At 40.0% G+C, this 19,616-nt stretch overlaps 1 protein-coding gene across 1 annotated transcript; it reads left to right on the top strand.

Moving 5' to 3' along the window:
* The first annotated feature begins 280 nt into the window (after window positions 1–280).
* HADH (hydroxyacyl-CoA dehydrogenase) lies at window positions 281–18,892 on the top strand. The gene is made up of 8 exons (XM_057404569.1): window positions 281–462; window positions 4,195–4,323; window positions 5,853–6,010; window positions 9,370–9,496; window positions 12,356–12,445; window positions 13,717–13,789; window positions 17,291–17,407; window positions 18,406–18,892. The coding sequence occupies exons 1-8, from the start codon at window positions 334–336 to the stop codon at window positions 18,522–18,524; spliced, it is 942 nt and encodes a 313-aa protein (XP_057260552.1). The 5' UTR covers window positions 281–333; the 3' UTR covers window positions 18,525–18,892.
* The last annotated feature ends 724 nt before the right edge of the window (window positions 18,893–19,616 follow it).

The following is a 19,616-nucleotide window of genomic DNA, read 5'->3' as shown; positions in this document are numbered from 1 at the left end:
GAAAACGAGCAGTGCGACAGAACGTGACCGTTTGCAGGCTGTGCAGTGACCTCTGCTGCAAGGACAGACACTGGAGCAGACTGCCCCAGATCTGCCGCTGCCCAAGCGCCATCCCGGGACTCGCAGGGACTTCAGCTGCGGTGCTCACCTCCGCGCTGCTACTCGGTTCCTCTTCAGCAACCACAAGTTGCGGGGGCGAAGAACTCAATACGGGCCCGGGGCGGCGGTCGCCACTACCGCCACCGCTCCCCGGGGCGGAGCGCTCCGCTCGCTCCGCCCGCCCCGGCCTCGCTGCCGCCTCTCGCCCAGTGATCCCCGCTGCGCGCGGTCGCCATGGCCTTCGCCACCCGCCACTTCGTGCGCGCTGCTTCCTCCGCCGCCGCCACAGCGGCCGCCAAGAAGCTGATCGTCAAGCATGTGACGGTCATCGGCGGCGGCCTCATGGGCGCCGGCATCGCCCAGGTGAGTGCGGCCCGGCCCGGCCCGGCCCGGCGGCGGGACAGGGGTGAGGGAAGGCGGCGGCGCCATGACGGCTGCAGGGCGGCCGTTACTCGGCGCGTGCAGCGGGAAGGACCCTCGCGCTTCGCTGAGGGATGGCCGGGTGAGGCGGGGACGCCGCTGGCGCTGTGCTCACCCGAAGGACGCGCTGTGCGGTCAGCGGGGACCCTTTCCCGGGCAGTGAGAACCCCGGCTCCAGCCGCCCAGCGCTCCCGCGTCCCCTTCGTTTCCTGGTTTCTAGTGAGGGAGCCGAGCAGGCCGGGGTGTATGGCTGTAGCCGGCACCGGACGGGAGCGGGGTGCCCGTGAGACGGAGCGGCGGGGCGTCACGTGCCGGGGCCAGCTGCCGGCCCGGCCTTGCCGGCGACCTGCACGGGTCGAGCCGCCGCTCCGAGTTGTGAGGAGGGAGCGGTGTTTAGAATGAACGAGAGAAAAATTGCGCTTTCCCGAATTTATTACAGGTCATTTCATGCTTCCGCCCCTGGCAGTGTTCAAGGCCAGGCTGGACAGGGCTTTGGGCAACCTGGTCTAGTGGAAGGTGTCCGTGCCCGTGGCAGGGGATTGGAACTCGGGGATCTTAAGGTTCCTTCCAGCCCAAACCATTCTGTGATTCTATGCTGTGTTTGTGTGAGAAGTGGTGGCTGCTCTTGCACTGGAGAGCTGTACGTGTGAGCAGCAAGACCTGTCTGTGACCCTGGCCCATGAAACAGGTGAAGTGTGTGGTGGGTCTCACCCCGTCAGCCTCTGTTTTGCAAGGCATACTGGGGAACCAGCGTGGGCAGTGTGTACTCATCACACCACGAGCATGAGGGCTGCTGGCGGTGTGGAGGGACGTGTCCAGGCTGCCCTGTTGGCAGACCTGTGTGAGTTTGGGGTTTACTGCTGCTGCGGGGGAGTAGAAAGTACTGCTGAACCCCTGCTGCCCGGTTGCTCAACCTTCAGGCTTTCTGTTCTCTTGTTAATCCGCATGTCTTCAGGTCAGACAGGTGGGCAAGAAGAACCAAGGTCAATGCTATAAATTGTTTAAGGTGGTTCTTAATACAATATGTGGACTACTTATAAACCGGGCTGTTTGGAAAATACTGGTCCAGGAAGCTTCTGACTTGCCAAGGGAACAGATCAAGTGATGTTTTACAAGTTATTAAAGTAGAATACAGCATCTAAAATGGACATTTATCTGTCAGTCATCTGCAGAGTTATAAAATGGTTAATATTTACATAGGACTTACTTTCCCAGTGTTTAATCTCAGGCCTTTGGCTTTAAAGCTCATCTTTAACTTGATAGTTTGGGGCAGAAGACTGAACAGTCCTATCGGTGATTTAAGATTTAGATACTTGTCTCCTTCACAGAAAGACGTTGTTGCCCAAGATACCAGGGTAGCTCACAAACTTCACAAAGAATGACTGGAGGATGAAGGCGTCCACAAGTGGAATCAGATAGTGAGGTTGGAGTTCATAGATAGTTGTTCTCCATTTTAATGAATTAATGGTTTTCCTTCTCAGGACTGAAGATTGCTCACATTCCTGGCAGTAGGAATGCAGGGGCTTTTTCTTTTTTTTTTTGCTAAGGAATTAGCTAGTTGTTTATTAACTTGTCTGGTGAATCTTCTGCTCTGTATCTTGATACTGGAACATGAGGTTTCCACTGAGCGAACAATCAAAGAACAACTTTGGAGAAAGATTTTGTGGAGAAAGATGAACGATTTGAGGCAGATGCATGCTATGCAACGGTTATAATTCTGCAGGAAAAGTAAACTCATCTGCATAATCTGAACATTTTCAGAGAGTGGCTTGTCCAGGGACGCATGTCTGGTATTTGCCTCTAACAGAGCTCGCAATCTTCTACCACTGTTAAGGACCAGGTGTGATTTTGCTGACCATCTGCCTCCAATTTATCAATCTGAAATTATCTCAAAGCAGAGATGTTTAAAACACTGAGTGGGGTCTCCTCCATTTGCTGTTAATACAGCTTTTTGTCCTTTTTAGAATATGTAAGGAGTTGTCCCTCTACTTTCTTTCTCATAATGTCAGGAAAAGCTAACCTCTGCTAAAATATATGGATGAAAGCCAGGGGTTTATAATTTCTGATACAGAAGCACTTCTGTCTGAGAAAAGCATTAATTGACTCCCCAGCACTCTTTTGTTACTTAGTATTTTTCAGATCATTTCATAGTAGAGTGAGGGAGGATGTGTGAATTACAAGGAGATGATATGACCCTTTGTCATTTTTCTTCTTATCCATGTAAATATGGTAAGAATAAGAAGGGAAAAGGGAGATGTTAATTTTTCTAGGATTTTTTGTCAGCTGGTCAGTGGTGGTGGTGTAGGTGGATAATCAGTGAAGGATCTGTTATAAATGTACTTGGTATTGATTTTTTTTTTTCTGAAGAGTGGAGGGTCTTGCTTTACCGTTGCAAATAATCAGCAGCAGATGAAGTGTTAGGAGTGCAAGTCCAAGCTTGGTTTAAATGTTGGGGTTTTTTATGATTTGGTTGTTTTGATGAAATGCCTATAATGAAAATAAAATAACAAAAAAAAAAGATGGATAAAGACATGTCCAGCTGCAAGCTGACATGTTGTTAAAGCTATACTGCTGCTGTCCAGAAGCAGTCTGGCATTTCTTTATTTGATGGATTACTGAGGCAACTTAGATGAGAAAAGCACCATGCTTTTCTTCAGGAGATACCTCTGTATTTTTCATTCAGCTAGGCTTGTTGGAATAGGTCTTGTGGGCACAGGAGAATCTTTAGTCTCCAGGTGCAGGGTTAGATGGTAAAGTAAAACGTCACAGGAGGGAAGCACCTAGGTTATGTGACTTCAGAAACAGCCAGTGAAACCATGTTTTAATCTGTTTTCTGCAATTGCTGTATTGCAACTTGTTAGTTCAAGGATTCTGAAGACAAAGATAGGCTGTGGCTAACTAACGAGAAACAGAAATTAATGAACGGTGTAGTAACAGATAATGAACAGCTGATTTTTAATAGGCTGTTGCAATGTGAGAAAGTGACATTGTATGTTTGAAATTAATTGAATACCAACCCAAAATGCAATGCAGTAGTGCCTTAGCTGAGCCAGTGTTTGTGCCAAGTACATAGTAAGGAGTGTTTGCAGGCCACTTAGGTCTCTGCAGTCCTGGAGTGGCAAACGTTTCACTGCTACTCCCAGCTCCACTGTTGCTTTCCTGTTATTGAGACATGCTCATGGCTAATCATCAGAGTTGTTACACTCTGACCCAGGAACAAAGGGTTAGCCATCCCTTACGCCTCTCGCTCACCCTGCCAGCATTCAGGTTTTGCTCTTCACAGCCCTTTTTCCTTCCAAGATCCGAGGATCACAGCTAAGCTACTTGCTCTTTTCAAGACAGCTGTTTGTCTTCTATCCATAGCAGCAGAATTCATCTGCCTCCAGGTACAGGTACTGTTCTGTAGACAGTGCAGGGGAAAAATGGATTTCTTTTTCCTTTCGGATTGCTTTTTTCCTAAGCTGAGACCTTTATCTCTTCCCTTCTGCTCCAACTGTGTGTGGGGTTTTGTGATTTTTTTATTTATTTTTTTTTTTTTTTTGAAATTGCATCAAGTCTTAATTCAGTGTTCTTTAGCTCTGTTTTGCCTAAATCATTGTCTAACATGTTGCCTGCCCAAACACAAATCGGTATGGTTGGTGGTTTTATGATACTGGTGGTACTTTTATCTTTCAGGTTGCAGCAGCCAGTGGTCACACTGTGGTGTTAGTAGACCAGTCAGAGGAAATCCTTAAGAAGTCTACAAAAGGAATTGAAGAGAGTTTGAAGAGAGTGACAAAGAAGAAGTTTGCAGATAAGCCTGAGGTTGACATTGTCTTCTTTATTCCTCTGGGAAAACTTAGAAGAATAAAAGCTACCATACTGAAGTTCTGAGATTTTTTGCAGTTATGCATTATAGAGCATGTTAACATACTGGCTTAAAAAGAAAGCTATTTTCAGTGTGCTGAAGAACTTAGGCTTTCTGTTTCTGATTCAAGGAGATGGAAAGATGTCTTACCTTTTTCTCTTTTGTAGACTTCAGCCTTGAGATAAAGATTTATAACAACTTGGTGACCTTTGTAATAGATGCTAAATGGGAAATGGTGCCAAATTAGTAATCCTAATTTAATGGCAAGATACCTTTGAGTACTTACCTGGGGGATGTACCAATTTGTCCAACAGTGAATAGTAACAAAAGTGTTTTAATATGTTAGTAAGGAGACTTTCTTCTGTGCCCCAAGACTTGGATACAGGATTACTACAAAGTAAATGATAGTGCAAGTTTAACTGCTCCTGAGTAACATGAATTAGATACATTGCATGCACATTACAGAGTAAGATTTACATACTGTAAGTTACTGTGGAGCAGTTGGTGCATCTGTATTTATATCGTAAAGGTTATTTGTTGCCGTGCTTGCTTCTCTAAATTCCACAACATATCCAGTTCTTCCTTTGATACATATTAACGTATATATTATATACTGGCATTGATGATTACCAGGATGAATGATGCAGCAGACAAAGGAACTTTAAAAGGGCTGGTTTGCATGAGGAACTACAGAAGAAAAATTATAGTAATATTAGGATAGCCAGAGCATACATACATAATTATGCAGAGTCTTTTAATCCAAAATAAAATTGTCCACATAATTCTTGCATTTTATATATGACATTATATTCTAGAGTGCAGGTATGTTTTTTAATTGCACTGTGTCTCCATTTACTCTTCGCTCAAAGTCTTGAAACTCCTTGTAATGGTATATACTTAATTGCATAAATTGCATTTTTTTTTTATTTCTGTCCTCAAACATGTCAGTGATCGGCAGATTTACTGGTCAGAAAACAGATTATTTTTCCCCACATTTGCACTGAAATTGTAGTGAATGTAGGTCTTTTCCTGGAGTGTTCATGAACTAGTGCATAATCTGTTCATAGGCGTGAAACCAGATAATCACTGAATGAAAGCAATGCAAAAGTTTGAAACTGGAAGAACTCCTCTTTACGGAGGGTAAGTCCAGGTTGTCTTAGAAACTGCTGATTGACCAACCAGTTGTTAATTCAAACTCTTATGTTGAAGGCTGGACTGCAGCAAATAGTCTTCCTGAAAGAGTGAATTCAAACGTCTCTTATTTGCTTCAAAGCAATTTGATTGCTAGGAAATTTGATTGGCTAGGAAAATTTTGTCAGTGAAAGCATCGAATCTGTACAGAACTTTCTCACCGATTTGGAAATGTGGCAGACTGCCTCAAGTTTTCAGGGCTCAAAAAAACCTTCAGAGCATATAAGGGGGTTTTCACGTGAAAATAAGTGAAATAATTGTAACCAAACATTCCAACTTCCTGGAAATGTTTCAGGCTGGTGCTGAGTTCATTGAGAAGACCTTAAAGAACCTCACAACAAGCACAGATGCAGTAGCAGTGGTCCACAGCACGGATTTGGTGATAGAAGCTATTGTCGAGAACCAGGAAATTAAAAATGAACTCTTCAAGCAACTGGATAAGTTTGCTCCAGAGTATGTGTATTTTTCCTGTTACATTTTGAAACTTAGACCTTTGTATCTCCTATTTTTAATCTTACACTGTTAGTTCTCCATTTTCTTAGCTGCTTTTTTTTTATAGCAGTTTTTCTCCCATAGACTAACTTCAGATTGTCATGTGATATGGAACAGTTATGCCAGGTGCATATGTTACAAATGCTTTCAGCTGCTTTCAGTTCATTTACTTGTTGCATTGCTTCCTTTGATGTGGTTGCAGGTATGTTTAGTCATAAAGCTTGTCCGTCTAACTCACAAGTTCAAATCTAAATCCAAACACAAATACACAACAGTAGAATAAGCTTGTCCTGGTACATATGGGGTATAGTTAAATCCCATATTTAAATAGGAAGTTGGGATGATAAGGTACTTGCTTTCAGTATGTCTGCAGGAGCAGGTTTCAAGAAATCTCAGCCTCTTACCCATACAGTCAGCTCAGCAGTGGCTTAAGTTTACTCCGTATTACAAGAGTTTGTAAATAGCTCATTGCTCTTGTGTTTGAGGTAAAAGTGTAAATAACTTCTTAGCATGCACTTGTTCAGTTACTTACAGCCTCTGGAACTTTCTTTGAACTATAGGTGATAACTGCTGGAAGTTACTGTTGTATTGTCTCCAAACCCAAAATGCTGTTAAGCTGAGTATGCAAAAGCTGATCCTTGTAACAGATGACTCAGGATCACAAGACCTTGACTGCTCACAGGTGGAGGTTTTAACCGGTACAGCTGAATGGGGGGGGGGGGGAGGGGGTATAGGCTAGAGGCATTTTAGACTAAAGAACTAGGCAGGTTGCACCTTAAATATATTACCATTAAGTTGACATCAGCCTGGGGGGATTTTTAGGCTGTCTCATATTGTTAGTTATCTAAATGACCTGGTACTTCTGAAAACAATAAAGGATCACAAACAGTTGGGCACTGAGCACAGGGTAATTTGCCATTACCCTTGATCTGGCAGACAGACCTAAGTAGCTGCCTTCATCAATTATCATTGTACCTTGTCATGATAGATTGTGCTTATTTTGAGAAAACAGACCACAGTCTTTGTTCATATGCAGCAGAGAAAGCTGATGAGCAAATCAGAGTGCACTAAATGGCAAACTGTCTAAAACCAGTCAGCACGGAACTGGGCACAGGGACTTGGAGCCTCCTTTAGTAATATGTTTATTTCGAACATCTGGAGCTATTTTTTTTTTTGTAAGACTGAGCATAGCTCAGCTCAGCAAGCATAGCTGCCTTGCAACATCAAATTTTACGTTATAAGAGTGTTAAAAGGTACTGGGAGATGTTCAGATTCATGCTTCTTCCTGTGGCAAAAGGCATGATTTTGCAGGGTTGGCAAAAATGACATTAGACAAGAAGCCTTCCCTTTTAAGAGGAAAATTGGAAATGGTGATAAGCGTACAGGCACCTTAACATGGAGGATAAAGAAAGGGGTAACTGTCCATGTGGAGTGGTGTGTGCTGTTTCTTGGATGCCATCAGTCTGAGAGCGTGCTGGTTTATGTTTCTGGAGCTTTGCCGTATTGCTTGTGTATGTTATATTCCTCTCAATGTTACACTCATCCTCCCGCATGGTAATTGTTCCTGAGTTACATGGTCAGCATCTTCAGAGCAGGCGATACAGCATGGTTGCCCACTCTTTGGTTTTGTTTTCTTTTTGAATTGAGTCAGTCTCACCTTTCCATTTTGAAAAGGTCAGACTAGGTTTTTTGTAGAATATCCCCACATTCTTTGTGGCCTTTAGGCATTTAAACACTACAGCCCTTTTCCAAACAGGATCGTAATGAACATGACAAAAGAATTTTGGGGTATCCACTTCAAGAGCTCTTCTCTACCTGCTTTCTGAGTGGTGGGAATACCCATCAACATCTCTCAGTCTAGGATTTATTTGTAGACATAGAAACTCAGCTAGGTACTGACAATGATTTTCAGCTGTCCATTGTGTTAAAAATCAGTGTTCTATAAGTGTTGCAAAAGAAATGTTCAGTGTTCCCGCTACAACTGTGTAACAGCTGGGTTGTAAGGGTAGGTTTTATTGAAATGGTGCGTTTCTCTTGTGTGTGATTCTGTTTTTAATGCTGTCCCCTGACCCATTAGATGTCACCAAGAGAAAGCATACTGGTGCCTGGGAAAGCATCACTGGGGCTTCACTAGTGCCATTGCTTTCAAATGCATTCCAGCTCTGCTGTGACCTCAAGCATGGATTGTGTGGTTCTAAGTCACAGAGGCATGTAAATTCTGTTTTAAAGTCAATTTGAATCAATTGGATGGTCAAAGCAGAAAGTGTAAATAAAATGTCCTTGCACACAATACAAATCTAATGCTTTTTTTTCCCCCAAGGCTTTTTGTTATGTGAGGCTACAGTATTCACCCTCAGAAGTGATGCTGAGACAATTATTTTAAGTGAATCCAGCTATAAACAAATCAACGTGCTGAATTTTTACATGAATATTTGAATTCTTCGTGTACAGTGGCAGGTTTTTAGTGAAGATAAGTGTCTTTTGGATGCATTGATCTTCAGAGGCCGAAACTATGAGGTGTATAATACTCTTTTTAGTACCCCCAACTCAGAACAATGTAAGGCTTAATATACGGTGGAACAGTAACAAAAGAATATTTGTAAGAAGTGTAAATAGGAATTTTCAGGATTTTTTTTTTATTTCCTTCTCTGTAATACATGCTCAAAAACTGAGAAAATATAATAAAAATAGAAATCTTGATTTTTTTTTTTTTTTTTTTTTTTAATCTGTAAAAGGACTTCATATGTCTTCAGATTCTTGTGATTTAGTGTATCCTTTGCAGTGACCTGTGCATAGCAGGTTTTACCTTTTCTCTGTTTTTGTTTTCCATCAGCTCTTTGCTCTGGTGGTAGGTTTGCTTTTCACATCTGCCAGTGATTATTATAGAAAAAAAAGAATCAAAATTTTTCTTAAAGCTCGAAAGTGCATTTTTGACATGGCAAATCATTGGGCTTCCATAGATGTGTAAATGATTCACAATAAAAAAATACCCTTAGGTTTCCAGTTTTGCTTAGGAATTAAGTGGAATAGATTTGGGGAGCTAAAAGTTTTCTACTCAGTTTTTTTTTTTTCCCATCACCTAATACCAATATTCAACATGCTTACTCAGAAGTCAGAAACTCATGCACCCCTTCCAGTGGTTATTTCATCATTGCTGTTATTTATATATCAGAAAAAGAATGATGATAATTTGCAGGGATATTTCTGAGAATCCTGTGCATGGTTGGCCAATGGATGTCTACTTACGTTTAGTGCACCAGTCTCCTGCTGACAGGAAAATAGTCGTCATTTACACAATCCATATGTTTCTTTTTTTCCAGGCATACAATATTTGCAAGCAACACTTCATCCTTGCAAATCACACAGTTGGCTAACTCAACCACGAGGCAGGACCGATTTGGTGGTCTCCATTTCTTCAATCCTGTGCCTATGATGAAGCTTGTGGAGGTAGACATCTTGTAATCATCACAAGCACTGTAGCACAGCAGTGCAATTGTCACCACTGAGAATTCAGTTGGATGAAAGAACAGATCTCAGTTTGCAGCTCTTCTGATAATGGAACAAGCTGCTGTTATTGATAAGGGGGTGGTGCATTCTCTGTTGAGGGGCAGGTTAAAGAGACAGAGGAAACTCTTTTGGTCTTGAGGCTTCAAAGTTCTCCACTGACCTGCCAAGACAGGTGCTGTTTGTAGCGATCATTTCAAGCATGCAGGCAAGCTGATTAGTAAGAACTACTGAAAGCTTAAACAAAATCATCTGACTGACACAGGAATTTGATTGCTGCCAGTGTAGACATTGATACAAAATAAGATGAAATCTTACTGCCTTGTGGCTTATGAAACAATCGTCCATGTTTGTTTCAATGTTCCAGATGATTAGTCCGAAAGTATTACAGTATTTCCCAGCCTTTAGGAAGTGTAAAAAGATGCTTTTATGTAATTCTCCAGATGTCTTTTCTAAACATACTCTCTTTGGCTACATCATGCAATTTCTAATAATATTGCAGAGCAGAATGAGAAATAATCTGATAGAAGAGTTTAGCTAAGTCTCCAGAGTAAAGTTCACATTGCAAAAAAAATGGCAGGTCTCTCATCTCCTTTTTCTTACCTTCCCCTGTGACCCCTGACCTTGATCAGCTAGAACTTAAGCTCCTGAGTAAGTGAAAATAAACTTTTCATTTTGGCTCCTCTGCCCCAAAGTTTCACTTATTTCATACCATTAAATGCTGTAAAACTTTTTCCTCTGTCCCGTGAGTGGTTAGTTCTAGTACTGCTTTGATGACAAGAGCTTCAAATATGTTGTGCCTGCTTTTTGAACTCCTGAGATTCACTTTATTATACTTTTTGCTTGTTTCCCATCAAAATACATATTACACAGCTGCTTGCTCTGCGTCTTTGAATGTTTAATTCTCTTCTTTCCCCTTTTGAAATGTTTGAACCTTTTGGCCGAAATGAACCAATTTGATTCAGAGTACTGTAGTCCAATGAAGGCTCAGACACTTGCAAATTGTCTTTCACCGACTCTGTACCCACGTGGATTTTTTTTTTTAAATTTAATATTGCGTCCTGTATATTGTGACTAAATGCTCTGGGGAAATGGTGTAAGAAGGAAAGAGAAGAGTATTATAGGTGTGTCAGAGATAACAGAAGTCTTTACCAGAAATTCCATAGGCTAACATAGGCTTTATTGATTTCTGTGCTAAAATCTACTTTTTGGCAGTAATTTATTTCTGTGGAGGAAATGTTCTGTGCCCTGTCTCAAGCCTAAACCAAATCATAGTCTTTAGAAATATAAACTAAGCCTCTGTGATATTTGAAAAATACAGACGATATCTATCCTTGCTTGTAAAATACCAAAACAGAGACTGCTGTGGTCAGTCTAATTTGTATTTTTTTTCACCTGACCTGTGAACATTCTACCTCAGTGTGACTCCAGTTGATGAGTAGTATTTAAGAGCTTTAAAACACAGAAGCTCTGCTTCTATTGACTTGATCTTGAAAGGTTCCAGTATTAGTAGGTAAATACATTTTTTAAAGCTCCGCTTTTGTTTCCGATCTACTGCTGTAGACCACGGTTGACACTGACAGACACTGCAGAACAACATTTGCTGTGTAAAACAGATGTTTTGATTTGAAATAACTGGGGGGAAATCAAGAGAGTTGCCAAAACGACAAAAGACATTACTGAAATTGCCAGTCATCTGTCATGGAATCCGTCCTTCATGGGTGACAAATGTGCAGTGCGTTTGAATCTTATCTGCTCTTTTCACAGATTATTGGTCTCGTGCTTAGAAGCACACAGCTTTGAGAGGATTTATTTTTCTCATAATCCAAAAAGCTAGTGCTAAGGATTCAAAAATCTAAAGTGCATATTAAAAACTCATTCTTGAGACTGTTGCAGTCTTATGTAAGAATCTCAGATATTTTAATCTAATATCAAAGAACACTCTTTTTTTTCTTTCTGATGAGAAACAAGCCTTTTCCTCAGTTTTAACAGCCTGTTTTTGTCTTGGTCTTGCTTCAGTAAGAGGGACGGAATCTGTGTTTGACTTAATAGTATGAACAAGGAGGTCAGCCTTAACTGCTCATGTAGAGCAGTTTTCAGTTGCTGCACATGGAGTTCAGTTTCAACAGAAATATACCACAACCATTTCAGCGTGTGCAAGTCTTTTTTTTTTTTTGTGGGGGAGGGTGAGGGGAGTGCAGGGTAGGTCTGTAATAAATTACTTAAGGCATCCCAACTCCAGTGAAGTTTAGAAAATACTACATGTGATGACAGACTCAGTTGTGAAGAAGATCAACATGGGAACATACTACTTGAAGCTAAGAGGCTGTCACAAATTTGAAAATAGATTTAAAATTTTCTTTAGAATTAAATATCTGCATCATGTTTACATTGGGCAGAGGGTAGATGTTACAACCCTTTATATCAGGAGCTATGTCTGTTAATGTGGTTCTCTAGAGTGGTGCCATTGTATTTCCCAAGACAACAGACTATGTAGCTTTTAAAGTTATTTTATCATAGTTGTTTATGTAAGGATTGTTCCTTTTACCATCCGTAGTAGGAAAGTGTCTTAAATAAACGCATAATTTCAAAATGTGCAAAATGTATCTGTCTTTAAAATAGAATTCTGTGTCTATTATACATATATATCCACCGAAATTGTTGTTTTTTTTTGCAAAACAAAAGTTTTGTGAATTTCTGGAATAGTATTCTGGTTTACAGTTTAATCATTGCTGTACTGGGAAATGGGAGAGATTCTGCTCATAAATGTGCTTATGCTCTCCTTACCTTCCCTCCGACCAGGTCATTAAGACTCCAATGACCAGCCAAAAAACTTTTGAGTCACTTGTGGATTTCAGTAAAGCAGTAGGAAAGAGTCCTGTCAGTTGTAAGGTGAGTACATTTTAACTGTATAGTGTTCAGAAGGTCTGTTCTTAAAAAACGCTGAAGTGGTAGGTCTTAGTTAAATATAAGAGCACTTGGTAAGATTTTCTAGGCTGCTTTTTGTCCAGTTTCTATTCACTGTTAAAAGAATTTTGGCCAAACAGCCACATTTACTACATATTTCTCAAAGCAGAGTGACTCTTGACATCCTGTCTAGAGTAGCAAAACTCACAAGTATCAGGGCTACAGTTTTTGTTTTTTCTTTTCCAGTCCTGCAGAAGCCTGGGCTGGGGAGCTTAAGCAGGAGTTCATCTTTAGCCATGCTAGAAACAAAACTGCTACCTCTTGTACTGTAAGGTAGCTGGATGAATCTTCCATGGTGTGTGTTGCTCACTGCAAGTTTTTCTTAAGACTGCAGTAACTATACCAATATTAATCTTCACTGCTTTGCAGCTTTCTTCTTCCAAATCCATTAAGTTGTGGTCTGAGTAGCTTTGTGCAAGCTATTGCCTTGCATTTCACAGCCGCCAGGAGACATTTGGTCATAAAAAGAAGGGCCTGCAATCTGGTAGTTACCCGATTCAGCATCTGGATGCCGGATTCTAATTCAGGCTCTACTGCTAAATTGTTCTGTGGCCTTAGTTGACTTTTTTTCCTGTTTCTGTCACAGCTTTGCAGTATGTGATGTGCAGAATATATGGTGAATTATTGTTATGAATCTGCAAAACACTTTCTTCTTTGTATTTTGGATTTTGATTCAAGTTTGTGTAAAAGAAGTTGTGTATCAGTTTGTTATCTTCTGACAGCATGTATCTTTACCTTTTCATTCATACCACTGGTGTTTGCTATTGAAGTGATCTTAGCTTTCAAAAGCATTGTTTGCCAGTGAGCAGTGAGGGAGAAGTAGACTTTTTAGCCAGAAGCATTTCTGGTAGTGAGCACACAAGTGTTAAAAAGAACAGCTCTTCTTGTGTCTTTCAGGAAATTGTATCAGCAGAATTTTGCTAAACAAAAGTCATTTGCCAAATGGCCACATAAATTAAGATTGAGTTGGGCTTGTAATAGTCTTATTGTTCTCAGTCACGATGAATGTTTATGTGCCATTCCTTGTTTGTGAAGTTCATCTTTTGTCTTTTAATACTGAGCAGATAAATCAGATGAAAAATAAGATTGATGATTCAATAAGTCTCTTCATCTACTTGTTTGACTTGTTATGTAGCTTTTGAGTGTAGTACTTGTAAAGAATATTTATTTAGAATCCTTTATTTTTCTTTCCATAGGATACTCCAGGGTTTATTGTGAACCGTCTGTTGGTGCCATATATGATAGAAGCTGTTCGACTTTTTGAAAGAGGTACTTGCTGGGATACTGACTTCAGGGAATGTTGATGTACAACACTGTGAAATGTTATATCCCTTCAGAAAAGCCTTGGGATTCCCTCAAAACTTTCAGAACTTAAAGGCTGGAAGTGAACAGTGAACATCAAATATGAGCCAGTATGTGTCACTAGAGAGACCTTCTCTGCACTTTGAGATATCAATGTGTGCAGAGTCAGAAGGTGCTAGTTACTTGTGTGGGAAATTTCTGGTGGTGAAAAATGTTTCTGGTTTGGAGATGACAAGGTGAGTGTAGTACCACTGCAAAAATATCCTCTGCCAACTAACTGGAACCTCCCTCTCTCAGTCCTTAAAGATATTAATGAAAATGATTGAAAATCCCATTGGACAATTAGCAAAGTTCTCCTGAGTGAAATAAAACACCTATTTATAGGTGAGGTAAGTAGTGTCACACTGGTACTGGTATGCAAATATTTGGGTTAATCTACTGCCACTTAAAACCTCCTGTTTCTCTTCTGTGTCTTCATTTAGATGTAGGTTCTTTAGGAACTCCTATCTCACTCCTGGTCTCTTTGATACTGAGGGTAGGTAGAAATAATCAAAAATCCTCAAATAACCACTAAATTTTTCAAAGCATTGATAGTTGTTTTGAAAAAGAAACAAGCCAGTAATTTAGTGGATAAAGAGAAAATTACAGAGTATAATTACTTTTATTTAAAGCGCTCTGCTCATAGTTCTGTGCTACTAAGAATGGCATTTGAAACATTTCAGTTTTGAAGTCTGCTTTTTTTTACAGATGAAAGCAGTCCATTATGAGGATTCCCCAAAATATGCTTTAAATATTAAGTATTATAAATCTCTTATAGCACATGGAAGTGATGGTTTGATCTCCAGGAAAAAAATATAAATCAACACTACTTGTTTATCCATCAACAGATATACCTAATTACATGTCAAAAGGAGAAAAGAGCAAATTTAGTGACTTGAAAGGCATGGATTTGAGGGGCCATTATTCTCTTAGAAAAAGTCACAATTTTAAGTAAAGTGTATAGGTGTTCCAGTGTGTGTAGAAGAGGTGCTTTTGTTAAGTGACATGTATCATTGTGCATATTTCAGGAGACAGTAGGACTTTTAATTAAACGTAGAAGAAAAAAGTCACTGGGGCTGTATGTTAAAATTGACTTTTCTGCAGAAGCAAAACAATATTTTGATTTAATCTTTATTCTGTTTGTATTTTGTTCATCGGTATGATATTTCCAGACTTGTTAAAGTTCATTTATGAATTTTTAACTCAAATGAAATCCATTTAAAAAGCTGGATAATGTTTTCATGAGCCTGATGGCTGTCTTCTAATTCTTATTTTCCATTGAATCAGGTTAAATTTTTATCATATCCTTTCTGTTAATTCTCAGAGTAGACACATGAGCCAGATTGTCATCCACATTAGTATGATATCGGATCTCTTTCCTGGCAACACCAAGCACTGAAATACCATTTTATTGGGTCAGCCCTTGAGTCTTTATTTCTACAGACTCTCCTTGTGTTAAATGTGCACTTTTGCATAGGCAAAATACCATTAATATATTAACAGTGATTTAAACAGGTGACATACTATAAATATTAATGTATGGTGTAATGCACTGCCCTTTTATGAGTGGAAAACTAAGCAGACAGTCAAGTTCCTATGGAAGTCTCTTTTATAGTAGGATATTAGTATGACCTAGGGGTACTACCCTGGTTTGCCCTTTTACTATTTTTTATTGTATTGTAACAAAGCTGTATACTGTCAAGTGGCCAAGTCCCAAGTTTGACAAACAAAATGGGATAAATCTGTTGATATAAGAAGTATGTACTTCTGCATCACCTTCAGATGAGTTGACAGTGTACGTGTGTCAGAATTTGGGGAATTTAAATGGTTAGAATTAAGTAAGGCTCATTTTCCCAGTTCTTCAGAAATAAAATGTGGTTTATAAAAAAGGAAAAATGTCAGCTCTAAAGAGTAAAAGGAGATACATAAAAATTACTGCTTCATACAGAACTGCCACTGAAGCTGTTGCCTTTCAAGAAATTTTGAAAATTAGTTTCTGAGATTCTCTGATCTTAGGTTTATAAATTTCATAGGCTATGTCTGCCAAGCTTTTGGACACCCTGAATGCCTGTACGCATCAAGCATGGAAATTACTTAACAAGTACCTATGGGGTTTGTTTAACTTTATCCTTCTTGTAGAATCTGCAAAGAAGTACAGTGCTTTTATCAAAATGGGTATTAAACATAAGCAGTAGAGGTGCATCTGCTTTCCTGACAGTATAAAATATGCATTTCCAGCAAACGGATGAGGTGAATATTAACTGTGATAATGTGGCAATGCAAGATTTGTGTTTTTGTAGGCATAGACTGAAGTATAAGTAAAAAATTTCTGATAATTTCGATTTATATGTATTTTGATTTATATATATATATATATATATATAGGTTTGGATTTCACAAATTTAACTGCACTTGCACAGTTTTTTCAGGTCACAGAATCATAGAATAGTTAGGGTTTGAAAGGACCTTAAGATCATCTAGTTCCAACCCCCCTGCCGTGGGCAGGGATACCTCACACTAAACCATGTCACCCAAGGCTCTGTCCAGCCTGCCCTTGAACACCGCCAGGGGTGGAGCATTCACAACCTCCCTGGGCAGCCCATTCCAGTGCCTCACCACCCTAACAGGAAAGAACATCCTCCTTATATCCAATCTAAACTTCCCCTGTTTAAGTTTTAACCCGTTACCCCTTGTCCTATCACTGCAGCCCCTAGTGAAGAGTCCCTCTCCAGCATCCTTACAGGCCCTCTTCAGATACTGGAAGGCTGCTATGAGGTCTCCACGCAGCCTTCTCTTTTCCAGGATGAACAGCCCCAACTTTCTCAGCCTGTCTTCATATGTCACTCTTATCTGCCATCTCAGATGCTGATGAATATCCTCGTGAGAAAGCTGCTGTAACTAAGCATGTTACTCAGCTGCTGCTACTCTCCTCCCCATGCTTGGTCTGTCAGCTGGGTATTGCTTGCCTTCTGGCTGTTTTAGAGAAAGGGAAGTGCTGTCCTGTGCATCATTCAAAAGCTGCTGCTGATCCCATGAAGCTGAAATTTAGATATTTTCTTACTTACACTGTTCAGCTGCCTCTAAAAGAAACTTCTGAATCTTCACAGTGGACCAGTTCTTCCTTTGGTCTTTCTGATAAGTTGAATGCAGTAACTGTGACTCCATCAACAGCGTAGTAATCTGTATTGAAAGGCAAGAGGAAGCTCGAAAAATAGAAAGTGGGCCTGCAGGCTTTTACTTTTTTGTGAGAGATTCAGCTTTATACTGCAGCAAGTGTATGCTGACTCCAGTTCTTGTGTTTCTGAAACGTGCAGAGATTTCTGTGAAGGGCTGCACCAGGGTGAAATAACACCCTCTTAATTATTTATAAGTGGTGCCAAGTAGATGCAGAGTCTTCTCTCTTCATCAAACTGTCAATCTTTTCTCTAGGAGATGCATCAAAGGAAGATATTGATGTTGCTATGAAGCTTGGGGCTGGCTATCCCATGGGTCCATTTGAACTGCTGGACTATGTTGGGTTGGATACCAGCAAATACATTATAGATGGTACTGCATGCTTGTTTTCTTCTGTTTTTCTCCTTTTTAGCTAAGTTGTATATTAATGTTCTAATGAAAATCTGAAGTAGTTTAAACTGAATGTTTATGCCATAGCCCATTAACTCTTGAGGAGAAAGGAATGAGAATTCAGCTCAGAATGTTGTTATGAGTGCAGCATTTGTACTGTATGCCTGCCCCCTATGTACGTGGGGACAGAACAGAGGTGTTTTTGCTAGCTTTGTCAAGTTCAGGTGGGAAATAATAATTTATAGTGGAACTTTATGTAACTAAAAAGAACCAGTGGGAAGAGAGACACATGCTGGAGGTAAGAAATTCTGATGAAAAAGAATAAATATTTAGACTCCTCCTTTTTCTGCCAGCCACATTTTCATTCTCAATTAATATGAAACCGAGTAAATGCCTTAAAAGATGCAAGTATGCCATCTCCCTTTCACTTCAGTTAAGTGGATGAATGTTAGCACAATAACAGAAAAATCCCAACATAATTGGGGATAACTTGATGGTTGTATTATTTTGAATGTGCAGTTTAAGTTTTCTCCAAGGCAGAATGAGACTTTAAAAATGGCATCTTCAGTGAAACCTCTGCTTTTATCCAGCACTGTGGAGTAGTGTTATATTATTCTGGTGGACCATGTCTTTCAATGGTTAGAAATTCAACTTGGAATTTCTTTGCACTTGAATTTCTTTTCATCATAGTCTTTGTTTTATTTCCTGTACTGAACTATATTTTAAAAATTCTCCTTAATTTTTTTTTTAAGTATTAAAAATCCTCAGTCATGGAGATTATAACCTGTTCAGATTTGCTCATAATCATCAGTACTGGTCTGTGCTTTATGAAGCTGTGTTGAAAGATCTCAGATTGTCTAGAATAAGTTCCAGGCCTTCCGTTTTCTGACCTCGTAATACTTTTCTAGAGAGATGCATATCTCTATTATCTTTGCATATAAACAGAACTGTTACTAATTCATCCATTTCTTTTCCACCAGGATGGCATTCGTTAGAGCCCAACAACCCTCTTTTTGCACCCAGCCCACTCCTGAATAAACTGGTACAAGAAAAGAAGCTGGGTAAGAAGACTGGAGAAGGATTTTACAAATACAAATGAACTTCAAACCTTGAGAGGTGTTAAACAATCTGTGTATGCTATTCGGCATTGCTATATTACAGGTGAATTGTGTTAAAACCTTCCCAAGGGTGGCACAAGCTGCATTTAGAACATATAACCCACCTCTGAACTGAGTGATTGCACTAGCTAACTATTTCTATGGTAAAAGCTTAATTTGGTAGATTATTTTTTCTTGTAATTCTGAAAAGCCTTATATGTACAGTGCCTTCATGCAAATGCTGATTTTTCCAGGTGCAGGACAGAATGCAAAGCAAATTTATGTATTTGAAACATTATTATGTTGATGGGAAAATCCTGAAAATAACCGCACTTTCTTAAAAATAAAATTTTCAAGAGTTCTGTATTGATTGTCATGGCTTGCAGTTGATGTACTCGGTTGCAGTCCACCGGGTGGCAGTCTCTTTTCACTCTGGCAAATGTAGCCAGGGAAAGGCAGTGGTGTTCTCTTAGGGTTCTTCTTAAGTGAAGTGCTAATCTGCAGGTATAAATTACCGTGCCTTGAACAATAATTTTTTTGAAGGTCGTATTGTTTAAAGAAAAATAAAAAAATCCTCCAATGGCTTTTTAAGGATCCTCCAGGCTGTCACCTGGTCAGAAGGTTCCCCATAAGGCATTTAAAAGCAGAATTCATCATTTGTGTTGGAATTTTCGGCAATATTCAGTTACCGATTGAGGGCCCCCTTTTTGCTCAGTACTATAGAAACATACTGAAGAGGTTTCTATTTTGAAGGGCCTAATAATAGGTTTCTTTTTTACTGACTAAGCTAAGAATCTGGTGAAAGCTTCTGTATGCTTTCTAGAGTCCTATAAATTGGCTTTATTTACTGGGTCTTCCTTTTAAGTGTCATTTTTACTCACTACACTACTACTATAATACAGTACTTAAGGGGGATTGAAACTGGAGTCTGTGCCGTGTAAACAAATAGGTGTGTCTGGCTCTGTGAGGCACTTTCTGGTTTGCAACTTTATTTCCTTGGGGTTTAGCAGAGCCTGGATTTGCTCATGGCAGGTGTGCTGCAAATCCTGCCCTTTCTCCAAGTACTGCAGAGCAAATATGAGGGTTGGGGTTCC

This window comes from Pezoporus wallicus, unplaced genomic scaffold, assembly GCF_028554395.1.
Source record: "Pezoporus wallicus isolate ANWC-B61680 ecotype Strahan unplaced genomic scaffold, APGP_CSIRO_Pwel_v1 contig_1583, whole genome shotgun sequence".
Lineage (NCBI taxonomy): Eukaryota > Metazoa > Chordata > Aves > Psittaciformes > Psittacidae > Pezoporus > Pezoporus wallicus.
Note: the sequence above shows the minus strand (reverse complement) of the source record. Positions and strands in the feature narration are given on the sequence as shown.